Source organism: Urocitellus parryii, chromosome 1, assembly GCF_045843805.1.
Source record: "Urocitellus parryii isolate mUroPar1 chromosome 1, mUroPar1.hap1, whole genome shotgun sequence".
NCBI classification, from domain to species: Eukaryota; Metazoa; Chordata; class Mammalia; order Rodentia; family Sciuridae; genus Urocitellus; species Urocitellus parryii.
This window is the reverse complement of record NC_135531.1, coordinates 265,904,084-265,922,483: the sequence shown is the minus strand read 5'-3', so window position 1 is coordinate 265,922,483 and position 18,400 is coordinate 265,904,084. Positions and strand designations below refer to the sequence as shown.

The 18,400-nt window shown below is 55.4% G+C and overlaps 1 protein-coding gene across 1 annotated transcript; it reads right to left on the bottom strand.

Moving 5' to 3' along the window:
• Nucleotides 1-1,487: 1,487 nt before the first annotated feature.
• Nucleotides 1,488-13,147, bottom strand: Wnt10a (Wnt family member 10A). Its single transcript, XM_026390436.2, has 4 exons — nt 13,035-13,147; nt 11,781-12,043; nt 4,346-4,725; nt 1,488-1,985 (listed from the first exon to the last, which is right to left on the bottom strand). The coding sequence occupies exons 1-4, from the start codon at nt 13,145-13,147 to the stop codon at nt 1,488-1,490; spliced, it is 1,254 nt and encodes a 417-aa protein (XP_026246221.1).
• Nucleotides 13,148-18,400: the final 5,253 nt, after the last annotated feature.

Genomic DNA, 18,400 nt, shown 5'->3' with positions numbered 1-18,400 from the left:
ATGGTCCCCCAGATCCTTATTGACATACCCTGCCTCTCCTCCTGCGCACTCAAGAGCCCAGAGATCCAGACAATGAGTCTGCAGCCCTCCCCCACCACCCTCTTCCCAGCCGCACCTCCTGGCCCCACCTGCTCCCCCGGGCGATGGGCTGGGTTGAGCTGGGTCTTGCCCAGGATTATTCCTCTCAGAGTGCCTCCTGTCTCTGCCGACGGTTGCTGCTGGGCACAGCCACTCGCCCTGGCTTGTGGCAGAGGGCTCAGGCACAAAGTGGGCGGTTAGAACTCTGGCACAAAAGACCCTGCCTGGATTCAGTCCCTTTCCTACATCTCCATTGCCTCCATCCAGTCCAGGTCTCATCTCTGGTTTGGAAGTGGCCTTCCAGCTGTCAGCTTGTCCCCCAGTTCTGCATAGAACAATCCATGTAGGAACCAGACCATGACACCCCCTGCTTAAGACTCTCTGCAGGTTCCCATTCCTCGAAAATAAAATTCCAACTCCTTAACTAGGCCTAGAAAGACACATGATGTGACCTTTGCCCACCCTCTGAGCGCCTCTCTTGCCCATCAGTCCCTTGATTTCTTCACTCTAGTTGCAGTGGACTCTTTGCTGTTCCTCCAGTAAGGAGAGGTCTTTTTCCTCTTGGAACTTTTTCATTCCCCAGGCCTCTGCCTGGAAAGCCTTTCCCCTCGACCTCCACGAGGCTCTCTTTTCTACCTCACAGATCTCAGCATGAGTACCATGACTTCTGAGGCCTTCCCTGACCCCTGGTTTTATCAGAAGGGGTCCCCCTCTCCACATCACTGTACACCCAGCACATAGCATTGTCTGAAATGACCTTGTTTGTGTGTTTCCTGGTTTATTGCTCATCTCCCTCAAGAAGAATGTAAACTCCTTTAGGGCAGGTGCTGTGTCTTTCTCTTATGCACACCTGTATCCCGGAACTCCCTCCCCCATAGAGAGTGCCACAAAGGGAGTGCAAAATAAATATCTGTTAAATGAATGATGAGGGAAATGGTAAGGGGCAGAGGCCAGTGGGTGAGGATGACTGGGGCCTTTATAGAATTACTTCAGCTCAGTCATGTCCAGTTCTTCTTTTTAATCTTCCTCCCCCTGCCCATCAGCTTCCATCCATTCCCTCCCACTCCAGGGGAAGGGGAGAAAGGATGGGCACAGACAGGCCTGAGGGGCTGGGCTGCCTGCCTGACACGTGTGTGTCCTAAGGTATGGGGCAGTCTCCAGCCCAACTGAGCTGTGTGAGCTGAGGACAGGAAGGAGGGAGGCCAATCAATCCTAAAGCCCACAGAATTGAGCAGAGGGGTTGATTTGGAAGCCCTGGACTGTCCCTTGATTGCAGAACCGGGAGTCCTTCTGAGAGCCTGTGGTCCAGTCTCTCCCAGGAAGCCAAGGTGCTCTGGGCCAAATCGCAAGTGCAGAGGCCAGGCTCCAGGAGGGGAGCCTTTCTCGGGGCCCGGGGAAACCTGTGCGGCTCACTTGCAAACGCTAACCCACTCGGTGATGCGGCACTCTTCGCACACCACGAAACAGCACCAGTGGAACCGGCAGTGGCAGCGCTCACTGCGAGTCTGGCGCAGGATGTTGTGGCCGCGGCCGCAGCACATGCTGCCGCAGCCATCCGGGCCCGCGCTGCTCTTGTTGCACAGGCGGCCCACGGTGCCTGCCGAGTCCAGGCGCGGCTCGCGCTCGCAGAAGTCGGGCGATTTCTCGAAGTAGACCAGGTCGGCGGGGCTGGCTCGCCGGCGCGGCACAGGAGTGCCCGGGGCGGGCGAGGGTGCCCCCGCGGGGCCTGGCTCCAGCTGGCCGCCGTTGCGGTTGTGCGGCCGGATGAGCGTGGCGCGGTGGAAGCGGTTGCGCAGCAGCGCCCCCACTGCTCGGAACTCGGGCGTCACCTGCCAGCAGGTCTTGAGTTGGCAGCTGCCTGACGTGCCGTGGCACTTGCACTTTCGCCGCATGTTCTCCATCACCGCCTGCGGAAGGAGGCACCGTGAGGAGTGACGCTGGCGGCCAGACCCCTGCCCTCCTCCCACTGCCGAGACTGGCCTTCGAAATCTCAGAGGCTTTTGAAACAAGCTCCCATTGTACAGAAGCAAAGACTGAGGCCCAAAGTAGGGGCCCCACAACTCCCGAGTCAAACAAGCAGAATTCCTCTGCCGGCTTCTCTGCTCTGCTCCCATCCACCTCCAACAGGCTAGGCCATGGGGAAATTTTGTCCTTCCTGCTCCCCTCTGCTCCCCTCCTCTCCTGCCAGCCTTTCCTGCAGCTGCAGGGAGCCCTTGGGGCAGGAGGCTTTTGCTTCCTGAGGGAGGGGATCCCAGATCTTCAGGGAAATTCCCTCTTCTTCCATTCCTGGGGTAGGGGCCAGGAGAAGGGGGGTGCCAGTCCCACTGAATGCCAGCCCCAAAGCCTCTGGCCTCACTCCAGACCGTGAGCCGGGCTGGCAGTGAGTTTGAGAAAGCCCCATTCCACTGCCACCATCCCCAGGTCTTTGGAGGATCCAAAGCCAGGGGACAGGAACCTGGGAGACCACCCCTCCCATTATGCTGACTGGGACTCATTCAGTCTTGTGCTGAGTGCCACCAGAAGCCAAAGTTCTACCTGAATACAGAAGGAACCCCAGAGAGGGCCAGGCTCTCAGTCCTGTGAAAGTGGAGAGAGGTTGCCAGGCCTCCAGGGGAGGTACTTAGAGGAACATACCTGCCACCTAACTCTTAACCAGTCTAGGATCCCCTCCCAAAGAACTCCTTGGCATTGTCCCCCCAGGAAGGTGCCTCCCACTTGATCCCAAGACATATTCTCAGGCAGGGACAGACAGCAAGGATCTGGGGCCCTATGGCTGGGCAGGAGGGCCAAAAGTGAGGGACCCTGCCCCTCAGGCCTTATAGGGCTGTGCAGCTTGCATGTGGTGTCAGCACCTCATGAGAACCAGCCCCATGCCTCCCCTCCCCAGGCCAACAACTCCAGAACATCTGCTTCCCACAGGCAGCAGCCATTAATTAAACAGTTTAACGAGGACGAGGAGGAGGCACTGTTGGTACAGACTGGGATGGTATGGAAGCTTGGGGAAAGAGCCTCATGCACAGGGCAGGGTTGGGTGGGAGCTGGATGGGATCTGAGGGTGGGCGTGCCTCAGTTTACCCCACCTCTAAGTGAAGATGGGAACTGCTGGATCAGCTGGGAGTCTTTGTGGAGGAAGAAGATGAACTGGAGCAGGCTAAAAGTTAAAGGGAAAGGGGAGTGAAGTAGAGAATGCTCCCCAATAGAGTTGAGAAGAGGGCAGGAACAAGGTTGGAGCAAACTGAGCAGAGTCCAGAGATGGAGTGGGGATAGAATGGCCAGGAGAGGAGTGTGCTGGGCCACCATGAGGGCTAAGGAGGCATCAGAGTGTAGACTTCACACGGAGTGTACAACATGTACAGAATATAGAGTTCACACTGAGTGTACCATGTGTCCAGAAAGTAGACTCCACTCCATAGAACAAGCAAGCACAGGTTCAGAGCTCAACTGCCTGGGCATGGATCCTGCCTCTACCACTTTCTCCACTAGTTACATCAGCTCTAGCAAAGCTTCTTTGTCTACCTGTGCCTCAGTTCCCATATCTGAATATGAGGTTCATAATAGTGTTCACATCATAGGTGGTTGTACAGATTAAATGGGCTAATATGTAATAAGATGCTCAGGACAGGGCCTAACACACAGTAGGCACTCAATAAATGTAGGCTCCTATTCCTTTTTTTCCTTCCTTCTCCTTTTTATTTTTTTCATGTATTTCTTTAATTTATTTTCAATGAATATTGGAGGGAAGAAGGGATGAAGGCAATCATAACACAGGTCCAAGGGGGCCCCTAGAAACCTCTTATCCCTCTCACTTTCCAGGAATCCCCCATTATGGACTGGGAGAGGAAGTCAGAGTCACATGGAACCATGAAACATTAGAGCTGGGGGACTTGACAATGATCTAGTCCAACCTTCTGACTCTACAGGGGAGTAGAAAGGGTGACAACCCAGGCCTAGATCCCTGAGGTCCTGACTGCCAGCTCAGTCCTGTCAGGTGATACTGGAGAAAATGGGAGGAACAGACTGCTCAGCAGGGGTGTGCTGATCCCAGGCAGGGGGCAGGGGTTCATCCCTGTATTTCCCAGGCCAAGTCCAGTGCCTGGCATAAAGTAGGTCCTCAAGTCATGCTTGCTGACTGAATTAGGAGGGGGCAAAGAAAAGGTCGCTGAGCTGGTCCCAGGGAAGAAAGTTGGACGGGGGGTGGGGGGGGTGGGGGGGGAGGTGGGATATAGGTAGAGGGATTTGGAGCAGGTCTAGGGGTCAGGGCTCTCACCTGCCTCCCAACTCGGTTGTTGTGGAGCCTCATGCGCGCGTGGATGTCTCTGTGAGGCTCCCGGGAGTCCAGAAAGTCCTTAGAGAAGCGCTCCCCGAAGCCCACGTCAGGGCTGCAGCCGCCCCACTCCCAGGAGTCCTGCAGGCCAGGGCTGGCAGGGGGCAGGGCGGGGTGTTCCGGGACCCCGTGGCTCAGCCCCTTACCCCTCTGCAGCGCATCCAGCTGCAGACGATGCAGCTTGCGACGGAAGGCCTCCTCGTCTCCGCGCCGGGATGCATCGCAGCCGCATGCCCGCAGTTTGCCCAGGGCGCACGCGTTGGATACCGCGTGCACCACCCCAGCTGCTGCGATTGCGTAGGCAAAAGCGCTCTCTCTGAAACCTGCGAGAAAACAGATTCTGATGCGGCCTCGACATCCCATCCCCCTGCCCAGCCTGCCCAACCTTAGCATCAAACAGAGAAACTGAGTCCCAGTATGGAGGGCCTGATATAAAGACACAGAGGAAGGGAGGGAGGGAGGGAGAGCAAACAGAAATTATAGCAGAAGCCAGGCCTTCACCACACAGGATTCAAGGTGAAAGGGATAGTTCTCCTTGATAACACACTTGTTGCCCTGCCTTTCCCTTTTCATTAACATCACCCAAGCAAGTTCAGAATTCTTGTGCTTAAATCTCTCCTGTAGGGCAGAAAATACCTGGTAAACACATTCTTTTTAAGATCAGGGATTTCATCTATTACCTTTCATGGTGATATCTGCATAAACTACCCTGCAAAGTTTAACCTAAAGAATACATGACCAGTGATGGAATTCCAGTCCCCAGGGATGCCAGTGGGTAGAAGGATAAGTAAGAGAAGATGGTCTGCTCCTAAAGTGACCTCCCCCAGATTGCCTGCCAGTGTGCACCTGTGGTAGACCCAGCCCAGAACCCTCCCTGATGCTCCCCATCCTTGTCCACAGGACACACAATCACTCAAGAATGGATACCCCCCCAGCTGCTCTGCCTATGGTAGAGCACTTGCCTAGGGTACATGAAGCCCCTGGGTTCTGTCCCCACTACCAACATAAAAGAACAAAATCCTTTAGATCAGTTAAAGATGTTTGAGGGATGATAGAGGCAAGTCCAGCATCTTAACTGGGGTCTGGCATATGGTATAGGGGAAGACACCTTCTGCTAGGTGCTCAGGAGACATCAAGGCCCTTCCTGACCCATGAATTCTCAGTGGCTCAGATCCAGGCCATATACTTGTCTGTACTGCTTTCCCTCTCAGTGTTCCAGCCTGAGCCTTCCTCTTGGAGTGCCTGTGGCAGAGGGAGACCTACTAGATCTCATATCTGCAGGCTACTTCTTGCTTATTCTGCATCTGAGAAAGGAGAAGATGGACCAGTCTCTGGACTTCAGAGAGAGGTTAGGAGTGAAAGAAGCCAAGAACAAGAATAGCCCCCCACCCAGGGAGGAAAATCCACCAGTGCTACTGTGATCCCCTAAGAAGCCCACAACCTGGCAGGAGGCTGATGACCTCAGCAGAGGCCAGAGGTTCAGAGGAAACAAAGACCCTGTCTGGGTCCTTCTACTCTCTGTGCAGCCTCACAGATACTGGAGAACCAATCAGGATGGACCACTCCTCCTCTAACTCTTACCCCTGTATCACAGAGCACTTTCCTCCTCTTCCTGCCTAGACAAATGATGATGATGATGATAAGATAAGATGGTTGGTAGTTAAGAACTGATTTCTGGAGTCAGATTGCCTGGGTTCAAGCTATGTGACTTTGACGAAGTGATTTAACCTCCTCAGTTTCCTCACTTGTAAAATAGAGTTGCCTCATCCAAGAATTAAGTGAGTTATTAAATTTAAAGGCTTAAAATAGTGCCTTATTCATATTAGTTACTACATAAACATTAGCTATTATTGAGAAGGTCTTCCTACAGTCTGACTTCACTCACTTCTGCATTTTAAGGTCTTTTTTTTTTTTAAGTACAAGGGATTGAAACCAGAGGTGTTTAACCACTGTATCACATCCCCAGTTCTTTTTTAAAATGTAATGCTTTTGAGACAGAGCCTTACTAAGTTGCTGAGGCTGCCTTAAGCTTGCAATCCTCTTGTCTGGGCTTCCTGAGCCACTGGGATTTTAGGCATGTGCCACCCCACCCAGCAGGTAACTATTCTTTGTTTCCCCCTGTTCAAGGACAGAGCCCAGCAGTTCATAACCCATTCTAAAATAAATCATTTGGGCTACTAGCAGCTCATGAAGCTCCCTCTCTATATAATCTATTTCCAGCTCATGGCATCTCAGTATGTTTTTTCATAAGGAGCCTAGCTATGATCAGACAGAAAGGGATGGGGACTGGGCTGGAGACTTCAAAGGGGATGCTGGGAATTGGCAGGGGAGCAGAAACTACTTTGGGTTGGAAGGACCTGGAGAAGGAGGATGGACCAAAGTCCCTGGGAAGCACACCCTGCATTTATCCCTTGCCTTTTATCTTTGGAACTTTGAGCACTTCTCTTATTACGGAGGAGTCATTGGCCCAGTCTAGGACACATGGCAATATTCAGACCTCCAATGCAACTTAGAAATCACCCTCCACACACCACAGCCACCACCAAATACACATGCACTATGCAAAATGAAAAAGCTCAAGGTCACAGGGGTTATGAAGCTGGATCCAGTTCCAGTAGTGACAACTTTCTGCTGAAGGACACTAGCTCCAAGGAAGTCTTGATGCTTAGAAAGAAACCCAGGTAACCCAGTTTCCAGTTCCTAAGACCCTGTGCACACTTGGCACTAGGAAAGAGCACAAGGCTGATTTGGGGTCATGTGCAGGGTCAACCACCATCCCCCAGGCTCTGCCACATTCAAGAGCAGACCCATAGGAATCTGGAGAACTGTAACCCATAGCCCTAAAAGAACATCCCTGTCCCATGCAGTTCAAGATGCCTTCCCCCACATGGCCTCTGACAGCTGTCACAGCCACGTGTAGAAGTGACCAAGTAGGGCCTGTATGGCCACCCTCTGCTGCAGGCATCCAAGCCTCAAAGAAATCCATCCTACTTGAGCCTGCCCCCAGCTCCTGTTTAGGGCCCCAGTTTCGGTCCTGGCCCCGACTGTCTGGGGCAGACACAGGCACTGTGCCATCTGGCCAGCTGGAGGGGGAAAGGGGTGGGGCTATGGCCAGCTGGGCTGCCCGAAGCAGAAGGGGGGGACTTGTTAAGATGCACAATTAGCCGCCCTGCCTTTGATCTGGGACAGGGACTGCCAGCATGTAAGTAGAGTCAGCTGCTGCTACAGGCTGCAGCCAAGGCCTGGGAAGGGGCTGGATGCAGGGAGTCTTAGAGGCCAGAGGGCAGTGAGAACTAGGAGGGGTTAGAGAAGCCGAGCCCTGACCATCCAAGTCAAAGAAGGAGGAGAGGGGAAAGGTCTGGTTTGTATCCCCTCCATGCAAATAATCTGCACTTGCTCTTGTGCCTGGGCAGAGTGAGACAGTGATAGAGCAAGAATGAATTGAGTGCATGTGGCAACACTTAGGCATGACACTCAATGGGGCTACACATTTGCACAAACATGGGTAGGTGTGTATGTGTGTGCGTGTGCGTGCACATGACATTTTAATTTCTTAGAATACACTCTCATTGGGGTTGGGATTGTGGCTCAGTGGTAAAGTACTTGCCCAGCATGTGTGAGGCACTGGGTTTGATTCTCAGCACCACACATAAATAATAAATAAAGATCCATTGACAATTAAAAAACTATTTTAAAATATTTTTTAAAAAAAGAATATACTCTCTTTGCACCAACTCATCTTTGGCCACAAGTGGGAATTCACACTGGCCTTGGAGCTTGGAAGACAGTATGGTAGGAGGCTGGGTGCACACTCTGAAGTCATCTGGCTACATGGAGTCCTGGCTGTACTGCTCGATTATAAGCTGTGTGACTAATGACAAGTTATCCAACTTCTCTTAGTTACATTTGTAAAATAAGGCTAATAGGATTTACCTCCTGGGGACTGTTTGAGGACGCTTCAGCATGGACAAAGTGCTTTGAACAATGCCCATCACATGGCAAATACTTAGTACATGCTGGCTAATTTACTGGGTGTCATTAGAATAATAGAATTAGAATAATAGTTAATCCTGTTTGTGCCTTAGTTTCCCCATCTGAGTGCCACTGCACACATGCTCCAAGCCCTGGAGGCCTGGATGTAAAACCATGATTCCCTGAGAGAATGAATATTAAAGGTAGGGTGGGAAAAGAAAGTCAGACCTTGGAGATGAGAGGTTGGACACTTACATTTCTGGTTTCCCTGGGGCTGGAGCCTGGCTAGCTGCAGGGCCTCATGCCCCCTCTATACGTCCATTCCAAATGGGTATGGGCCTTAGGGAGGGCAGTGCCCAAACTGTGTGGGAGCTCCCAGGATCTTCTATGTGAATCTACTACATTTCTTCCATCTAGCCTCTCCCTGACCTCCCATCCTTGCCCATCCCTGTGCCTGAGCTCAGGAGCTCCCACCTCACATCTCCTTCCTCTCCCCACCTCCTGAGTGAGAAATGCCTCATGTAACAGGTATTATACTCAGCACCCCATCCAGGCACCAGCCTGTCTGGGTCCTCAGTACAAAAAGCTGGGGGGGGGTACCAGTGCCCTCATTACTTAGATCATTGGTGCCCTTGGGTTGGGCAAAGCTGCCAACATGGGCTTATATCCTCCATAGGTGCAGCTTTTTTCTGACCCTCTCTAGCCCCCTGGAGGCCTCTATTCCTGTCCCATCTTCCCACCAGGCTGCAGCACCTCTCTTTGGCTAGGTAAAGCCTGGGTATGTTCCCAGGCTTGTGGAACCCAGATGTACCTTTTCCCTTCCCTCCTTCATCAGTCCCATCCCACCAGCACAACCCATCTCAGGGAAGATGACAGAACCACAGGAGGACAGTAGCAGCAGTAAAGAAGACCCAAGGAACCACCTACCCCAAGCAGTCTCTGAAATTGAAACTTGTCCAAAAAAAAAAAAAAATCCACTTTAAAAGAAATCTTTTGGCAGCTTGGGTCAGAAAAGGGGTCAGCTCCCTGATATTCCACTTGGGGGAAACCGAAGTCACCTGACTCTCAATGGACCCTGAAAAGGAGACTCAGATAAGAACCAGACCACCAGGGGCTGGTGCCACCACAAGCGGCCTCCTAGGATACAAATTTAGCTAGTCCTGGAGGAGACAGATCAAGATGGACCAGGAAATAACCCTAGAGGAGGGTGGATCCAGATGTGAAGTGGAACAGGGGCTAGTGGAGGCCAAATGGAGGTGAGGTGGGGGAGTGGCAGTTTTCTTTCCGGAAGCTCAGATTCATTTCCTCCGGAGAGGGAGAGATAGAAATGAGCAACGACTGTGTGCGGGGCTGGGGGGGGGTGGACAGTGAGGGGGGACAGTGAGGGGTGGGGGGCGGGGGTGTTGCAGAAGCGACGGAGGTAGGGCGGCACAGGCAAGAAGCCCAGCCCCTCTGGCGGGGCCCAGAAGCCACCGTCCCGCCCCCTCCCCGCGCTGGGCGCCGCCCCGCCCGGCTAGCCCCGGCAAGTCTCCCCCCTCCACTCCTAACCTCTCCCCCCACCCGTCCCCCCAGCTCACCTCCTGCTTATTAAACTGTGGGTGAACCCAGGAGTGCTTGGCCCCGCGCCAACCCAGCGCGGTTCCACCACTCCGAACTCGCCCCCAGTTTCAGAGACCCCAGTTTCTTCATCAGGCCTCACAGGCCTGATCGGAAAGCAACCAGGACGCCTGGGTTCACTCAGTCTAGAGGGCACGGGAGGACCGGAGGGGACCCGAGGCCGGGGAGAGGGCTGAAGAGCTTGCCCTGCCTCGCCTCGCCCAAAGCGTCAGGGGTGAGAACCTCAGCGCCTGGCCAAGCCCCCAGTGAGCGGAAACCCAAGCATGGGGTGCGGACCCTCTGCTCCAGGGCGGAGGGTTGCGGAGTACGCGGCTGCGGGAGCGCGGGGGACCTAGCAACCGGACTGCGGGAGCGGGCACGCGGGGCGGTGAGCGCCGGCCGGGCCTGGCCTGGGCCGGGAAGACACTGAGGCCCGCCACTCGGGGTCAGCCAGCGCGGGTGGCGGGGCCGGGCGGGGCGCGTGGTGGGAGCTGGGCCAGCTGTAGGCTGGGGGTCCCCAGCAGCCGCCCCTGGACGGTGGGAAAGGATCCGGCGCGGGACAGGAGGGAGGGCGTGCGGGGCAGGGGGGCGCCCTCTTGGAGAGCGGCGCGGCTGGGGCCGGGAGCCGTCTGCCGCGGCCCGCGGGGATTAGTTCGCGGCTGCATGCCGCCACACGCGCGGGGCTGGGCTCCGCCGGGGAGAAACAGCGCCCCGGGCGCGCGGGGGAGGGAAGAGGGAGCGCGCGGGGGCGGGGCGGGCAGCCGGGGTTGGGCTGGGGGAGGTTGGGGTGGCCCTGACTTGGAGGCCCAGGGGACACATGCAGGAGTCCTGGTGAAAACCAAAGGTCCTAAGTTGGAGTTCCTAGGGGCCTGACTCCTCCAGAAGCCCCGGACTCCAGGTATAAGGGTACCCCTTCTCATCCACCATCAGCTAGAATTGGACAAAGCCCAAGGAACTAGGGTCACAGGGTCCCCACACTGTCCTATGCAGGCTGCTGAGAGGAGAGACATACCCAGCTAGGCAAATCCAGGAACCAGGGCCCCCATCTTGCCCCAAGGACCTGATTCTGGCCCCAGATGCCAGGCCAGAGGTGAGAGGAATCAGAAATGAGTAATAAAACCACCTGCTGTCTTCAGCCCAAGCTGAAGTGGTCTCTGAGCCACTCAGAAGTCAGGAGAGGACAGGGAATGGGCTGCCACTCGCCTGAGCTGTGAGGGGAACAGGGGTTGGCAGAGCTGTCAGGCTTGCTGGTCTGGAGCCACCGCGCACAAGTAAGCACACACCCAGAGCTCTGATTCAGAGAGGGTTTTTGGGGGTGGTGAGGATGACACAGAGGCTGGTGGTGTACCCGGCCAGCAGAGCTTCTGCATAAGTACAGACCATTGATTTACCTGCCCAGGCTCCCGACCCGCACTATTTGGCAGAATATCATCCTTCTTCATGCCACTGCTAAGTACCTTCTCACAGGCTCTCCATTCTAAGTGTAGTTTACTAAAGTAGAGGGTAAATTGAGGCAGGTGACAGTGCAATTTCCCAGACTTGAGGGATTTTGGTGTTAGTGACAAGGCCAGATAACCCAGGAGTCTAGTTCCCTACTATGAATGAAACCTGCCACCATTGGCCAGAGACACATCTGTCCCATTTGTCCACCCCGTGACTTTTCTGAGGCTAGAAAGAGGCAGAAAAGTAGCATGGCTGGGCAGATGTGAGAGGTCAGGGACTACCAGCTTGAGAGTGTAGATTTTGGATAGATTCTGGGATGGAGGTGCTGGATGGGACAGGAAGGGGAGCAGGGGTGAGTGGCAGCTACCTCTGCTGAAGATGGGACTCTCATAAGGGATCTTGTTTCGAGTCTCCAAGCTAGAGCAGTTCCAGCGCTGGTCCCGGAACTGGTGTTGGCACTCGTGGATGGCGATTTGGATGCCCTGGATGGCTGAGGCGGCCACGTCAGGGTGACGCACACACACCTCCATCTGCCGCCGGCTCAGGCCAGGCAATGTCAGGCAAACTGTGTTGGCGTTGAGCACAGGCTCCGGGGGAAGGTGGAGGCCCAGGATGTCGTTGGGTGCTGATCTGCAGGCATGTGGGGTGGGGTGGGTAAGCGTTTTGGGGAAACCTTAAGGACCCTATTTAATAATACACACTGTCTCCCAAAGGTCATAATCACTCTGTGCTCGAACTCCCACTTCTAAAGGCTGGGCCCCTCAGTACACTCCTAAACATCTTCCTTTCCTTGACCTCCTCACCATCATCCCTTCCAATGCAACCCACCCAGCTGCACTCCCACACAGGCAAACATGTGTAAATGCACACACATCCGCTATGCCTGGCTATGCCTTTGCACACAGTATTTTATGAGTACATCCCTAGGCACAGATGCCTGCATACACAGGGTGCACCAGAAGCCCACTCTTAGAGCATGTTCCAGATGGTCACAATTACACAGACACACTTTCTGCACACACTGTGGTGAACATACAGACCCAGGAACTCTTACACACACGCACACTTCATCAGACACAATTACACACACACATCCACACATGTTTGTCTTAACATACCCGTGAACTCACACTCACACACACATACACTACGGCTGTTTTCCAGCCCAGCTTGCTAGGATCACTCTATGACACAGTCTTTTCAGCTGTAGTCGCTCACTGACCCCACCTGGGATACCTCCTCCCAGCCCCCCAACTCCTACTCTTGCAGGGAGAGGGGATTTGCAACGTGGAAGGAGGAAGTTTGAATTTTCTGCTGGGGTAGGGGTGGGGGTGCGCTCCCCCAGAGTGACGCTCCAGGCTGGCCCTGCTCCCCTCACATACACCTCTCCTAGCTGCCATCACCCTCTGAGCACTGCCCTGTCTCCCTGCACTGCCCATATTCTATCACCAGTCCAATCCCTTCCTAGGAGAGAGCTCACTGTCTTCGCTGGGGCACCCGCACTTTCCAGTGGCCTTGTCCCTCCCTCATTCCAGGGTCCCTGCCCCAGCAAGAGCACCAGAGGCCCCTGCCCCGGGGGTCCCAGCTCTCCAGGAGGGCGGAGCGTGAGGTGAGGGCTCACCTGGGCACAGCAGCAGCCAGCAGCAGTAGGAAGAACAGGAGCGCGCAGAGCGCGGGCCGCGGCTGGGGCCAGGGTCGGAGCCGCAGCCAGGGGCGAGGGTGGGCGCTGCCCATGGCGCGCGGGCCGGGCCGTGAAGGGCCGGGAGTGGGGGGCTCACAGCCCGATGGGCCTGGCGAGCCAGGGGCGGTGGCGCATGATCAGCTGGGGTCGGGGCGTCTGCGACACGCGACACACAGCTCCGACAAGACTCGGGTCACGGTTCCGAGAGCAGACGGCGCCCGCCTCCCTGCTCCATGGGGCAGCACCCCCGGGCACCGCCCTCGGGGGGTGGGGGGGGGAGCGGGCGAACCGGGCACCTCCTGGCACAGGGGTCCGGGGAATTTCCCAAGGCCCCCTTGCGACAACTCCTGGTGCCTGTCGAGAGTGAGGGGGGTCCCGGAGGTACAGCGGGTGGGGACTCGGGGCCGGGGTGCCGGGGAGCACCCCAGCGCAGCGCCGCGAGCCTGTGCTTCCGAGGTGAGCGAGGCAGGCGGCGGGGGCGGGGGGCGGCGCTGTGCCTGGCCCCACAGTCTGGAGAGTAAGTGACCGTCCCGGCTCAGGGAGCGCTGCCGCCTCCCTTTCTGCGCCCCCCCCCCGCCCCGTGTAGTGTCTAAGGGCTCTACCCCACGTGACGTCACGACAGGGGTGGTGTGGAGGCGTGGACGAGTCCCGAGGCCACGGCGTCGGTTCAAGACTGGGCGGTGGGAGAGGGCGTGCTGAGGGCGGAGGAAGGAGAGGCGTCGGGGTCTGTGCGCCCTGCGCAGAGAGTTGCCTGTGCGCAGAGTGCGCTGGTCTGTGCGGGGTAGGTGTGTTACCGCGAGGTGTGTGTGCCCGCAGAGACGCAGCTGCCGGGGAGCGCCCCACCCCACCCCAGCACACACCTGCTGGGACGAGATGGGAGGGGCTGTCCTCTCCCGGGTTCACCTCCCCTACTTCTGGAGGGACTTCCCCGAGCCTGCCCTGCGAGGCAGGCTGGGGTCCTGCGGAGGGGTTTGGCAGCCTTTGGCTCTTTCTCTCCTTTGCTGCTTGGCTTAAACAGGTGCCTACGGGCTCCTGGAGACACCCTTTGTCCCTTTACCAACTGAGGGTAAGGAGGTCCACCTCATGTGTTCAATGAGCCAAGGAAAGGAGAAAATGCCAGGCGTTTGGAAGCCTAGCACCTTGGGGGTGGCACTTGCTGGGAAAGGGGATTCTAAAATCTCTCAATCCAAGAAGTGGGTTTTGAGGTCATCTTATTGTGTCATGAAAAAATGTTGAGGCTCAGAGAGGGTCATGACTTCCTTAAGGTAACACAGCATATTAGTGGAACAACGGGAACTGAATTCAAAATTCTCCTGACTCCCAGCACAGCAGCTGTGGCCCCTACACTGAGTGTTGCTTGCCTGTGCCTACTGATGCTCTGAGTGTGCCCTGGCCCTGTCCACACATGGTCCTCTGGGACCACTTTTATTCCTCCGGTCTCTGGCTGAACACCAGGCCCCTCCTCATATGGGGCAAGTGTGTTTGGCCCAGGCAAGGGCCTGAAAACCAGAGAGCTGGGGGAAGAGGCTGTGGTTTCTGTTTCTGGTTCTGATCTGGGCCCTGATACTTCCTACTCCTGCTGTGGCCTCCACATCTTCCTCTGTAAAGTGGGCACAAGCTTCCCACTCTACACATACACACCCCTTCCACCCAGTGCCCCCTCTTTCTGAAGAGAGCCCCTCCTGGCTTGGGGACAGAACTGCTGGAGCCTCTGGGCTCAGAGACAAAAGGGGCCCATTCCTGGAATTGCCCATCCTGGGGGAATTGGAAGAGAGAGGAGGGGTGTTCCTGTCCCCACACTGTCAGGTGGTGGGGGTGGCCTGAGCAACAGCAGGCTGACGGCACACACTCCCTCCCCGCCCCCCAATCTCTGCCGGCAGCCACTGCAGCTGTCAGGAATTAAGGGCTGGAGGCTGCTGGGGGTGGGGGTGGGGCCATGGGGGAGCAGTCTGGCTGGACAGCAGGAAAACAGCCCGGGGCAGGAAGCAGACTGCGTCAGCCAGAGCCTGGTTTGACCCTAGCCACCCCCTGTCCTCCCCACTCTCCCCCACCATGCTGCGGGGACAAGGACAGGGACAGCTTGGGACTACAGTTTGGAAAGGAGGTAGGGGCTGGGTAAGACTACTACTACACAGGAAGGAACAGGAGCCCAAGGTGGGAGAGGGCGTTTGCAGGTGGCAGGGGGTCAAGCTCCCATTAGCTGTTGGGAAAACTGAGGCCCAGGAAGGCTTCAGAACAGGCCCAACACAATGCAGGCGACAAGACCACCCTTAGGCTACAGACCTCCTTGTTCCCTGCCCAGTGCTCACACTAGTGTTTCCCACACCCTGTCTCCTCTGAGCGGGGCCACTGGGGCCAGTGAAGCACGCCTGTAATCCCAGCAACTCAGGAGGCTGAGACAGGAGGATCAGGATCGCAAGTAAAGTCAATCCCACCAATTTAGTGAGGCAACTTAGTGAGGAGACCCTGTCTCTAAATAAAATATAAAAAAGGCTGGGGATGTGGCTCAGTGGAAAAGTGCCCCTGAGTTCAATCCCTGGTACCAAAAAAAAAAAAAAAAAAAGTACAGACTCCAGACCCCGTGTGACGGAACCAGCCTTTCCAGGCCCCCTCTGGGTCTGCATGTCTCACCATAACCCAAATGTTTTGGTGGAGCACTTTTGGGAAATGCTGCTGACCTGGCTGAGCAGCTGATTTTTCCCCCTTTGGCCTGCCTCTGATGAGCGAAGGTCTCTTTGTGCCCTGCCACCTCCACTATCCATGAAATATGGAGGTACAAAGGAGAAAGACCTTTTCTTTGAAAACCCCAGGAGGCAAATACTGATTCTCAAGATCTTGCTCCTGGCGTAGCTCAGGCCTGATGTCTAGGAGTGCCCAAATCTGGGGCACCCCTCCTCAGTCCAAGGATGTGTTGTGTTGTATGTGAGCACAAGGCCTTGACATGTAGGTAGATGAGGCCCAGAGAGAGTGTGTAACTGAGGCCCAGCCCTGTATGATCCACGCCATGGCCAAGCCCCTATCAGCAGCCCCCAGTCCCCACCCTCGCCCTGCCCTGAGCCCTGGCCCTTAGCCCAGCCCCAGCCCCCGCCCCCGCACCGCTGCCTGAGACCACAATTACAGGGCCACTGGGGGTGGGGGGGGGCACGGAGGATCAAAGGCAGCTTGGAGAATGGTTCCAGCTGTGGCTGCTCTGGAGGAGGTTGAGGAAAGGAGGGCTGGGGGAGGCACGAGGGTGAGAACAGGTGGGACCCTCACAGCCCCAGCCTGACCCAATCCAGTCCCCTTGATCAGTTGTAATTTTGTCTTGGTGAAGAGAGGGAAGGAGCCCCAGATCGATAAGGGGGCTCTTTGTCCTGTTGCCCAGAACTCAGCTAGGCCAGGGGGGAGTTTGCTGCTCCCATCTTCCCAAGCTCCTAAAGTTTGGCCATTGAAGGGAAAGGGAGATGTTTTCAGAGTCCTTGGCCTCAGGCTGATCCTGGGACTTCTACCAGGCTTCTTTACTCATATGCCTGCATTCTGCCTTTTTTTGGTGTGGTCACGCAAACATCTGGGGTGCCTCTCTGATCTTCCCCCATCTCCCTAGTACCACGTGTCCCCCGCCACTCAGCCAGCAGGGGACCTTGACTGTGCCTGTGGCTGAGCAGCTGGGTGAGCAAATGTGGTGTCGGGGCACTTCCAAGTTCTGCTTCTGACCCCTTCCCAGGCAACAGTGCAGAACACAGAGCCATTCTGGGCTTGAAGAGAACTAGACTAATTGTCCCAATGGTGCTTCCTGAGGCTTCACTGTCACCAGTCACAGAAAACAGCTTCCAGACCCCTGCTAGCTTGGTTGCAGAAAATGGGCCACTGACAGTTGACTAGCAGTTTACAGATTGCAGTGAACTCTCACAATGTGCTAAGAAGACCTATTTTGTGATGGAAAGACTGAGGCTCAGATAGGTTAACTGACCAACCAAAGTTAAGCTTGTAAACTAGGTCTTTTTCACTATGTTGTACGAGTTCCTTGGAATTACTTTCAACCTGCTTGTGATAGTATTGGTTCATGCTACTGTCCCAAATTTCCTTCTGTGGCATCATGGAGAAAGATACCCAGCATCACCCCATCCTGTCTCACCACCAGGTCCAGGCAGCAGTAGAGACTGGGAGACTGGCATCCCAGCCCTAGGTCTGGCGAGCCCATAGGTCCCAGAAGTCTGGAACACTGGCAGCTTGACCTAAGCTGTCCATAGGTCTCCTGCTTCCTTCTAGTTCTGCCAAGGGCTTTCAGTTCCCCAGATGTCCTGCTCCTTGGGTCTGTCCTTGTTAATAGGGAAGCTGGGCGCTGCCTGCCCCCTGGTGGTCTCTGAAAGAAGTGCAGGAGATTAAAAAGTGCGGTGCAGAGCTCTGGGGAAGGCAGAGCTGTGAATTATAATCACTGCCACTCAGGAAGCCTCATTTCTCTTTGGTGTGGCCCGAATGCCAGTTCCACTCTTCTCCTGGGAAAGTTGACTGAGCCTACTTTGGTTGAGAGGTTATGTGTCTAAATTCTCCACGACCTTTTCCCAAATCCCAGGCATTTGATCTGAGGAAGCTGGCAGGAAAGAATACCAGATGCCCCTTCCTTCCCACCACAGCCTGCTGCACACCCTCCTTCAACACCCTGTCACTGTAAAACTGGAAGCCTGAGCCTGGCTAGATCACAGAGTGGATGCAGAGGCACTTTGGGGGAATGGTGGATGTACTGGAAGCCATGGCTAGGGTCCTTCACATCCAGGATGAGGACCCCTTCCTTCTGTACCACTTGAAGAACTCTGCTCTCCTCTCAGTGGTCATAGGGGGCTGTCAACCCCAGTCATGGTACTACATCTCCATGGACACTGTTATTGGTTCAGTCAGGCAAATGACCAGGCTCAACTAGGCAGGGTCTTCCTTGAGATTTCTCCTGGGGATAACTGGGAAGGCTATTCTTTTTTGGACCCCCAGCTTTAGGAGAGCTGTGGTATTAGAGAAAGGGTTCAGGGGAGGATGAGGGCAGTATGCAAACAGAAGCAGAGATACGCAGAAACAGCAGATGCTGGAGGAAGGGGACTGATGAGATGAGAGGCCTATGACACCATTTGAGCCCCTGGGCTCAGCTGTGCTTAAATTCAGACTTGATAGATTTTCCATTCTTTAACTCCCTTTAGCCTAATCTAAAAGTTAGTTGTCTCACTTGCAATCAGAGCCTGTACTTGATAGACTTTTTCCTCCCTTTTCTCCTCCTCCTCCTCCTCCTCCTCCTCCTCCTCCTCCTCCTCCTCCTCCTCCTCCATTGGACCCAGGGAGGC

Coding starts and splice junctions, on each gene's coding strand:
- Wnt10a (XM_026390436.2), bottom strand. CDS start 13,147: ATGGGCAGCGCCCACCCTCGCCCCTGGCTGCGGCTCCGACCCTGGCCC. Junction 12,044..13,034: donor CTGGCTGCTGCTGTGCCCAG/GTGAGCCCTCAC, acceptor ACATGCCTGCAG/ATCAGCACCCAACGACATCC. Junction 4,726..11,780: donor GAGTCCCATCTTCAGCAGAG/GTAGCTGCCACT, acceptor GTTTTCTCGCAG/GTTTCAGAGAGAGCGCTTTT.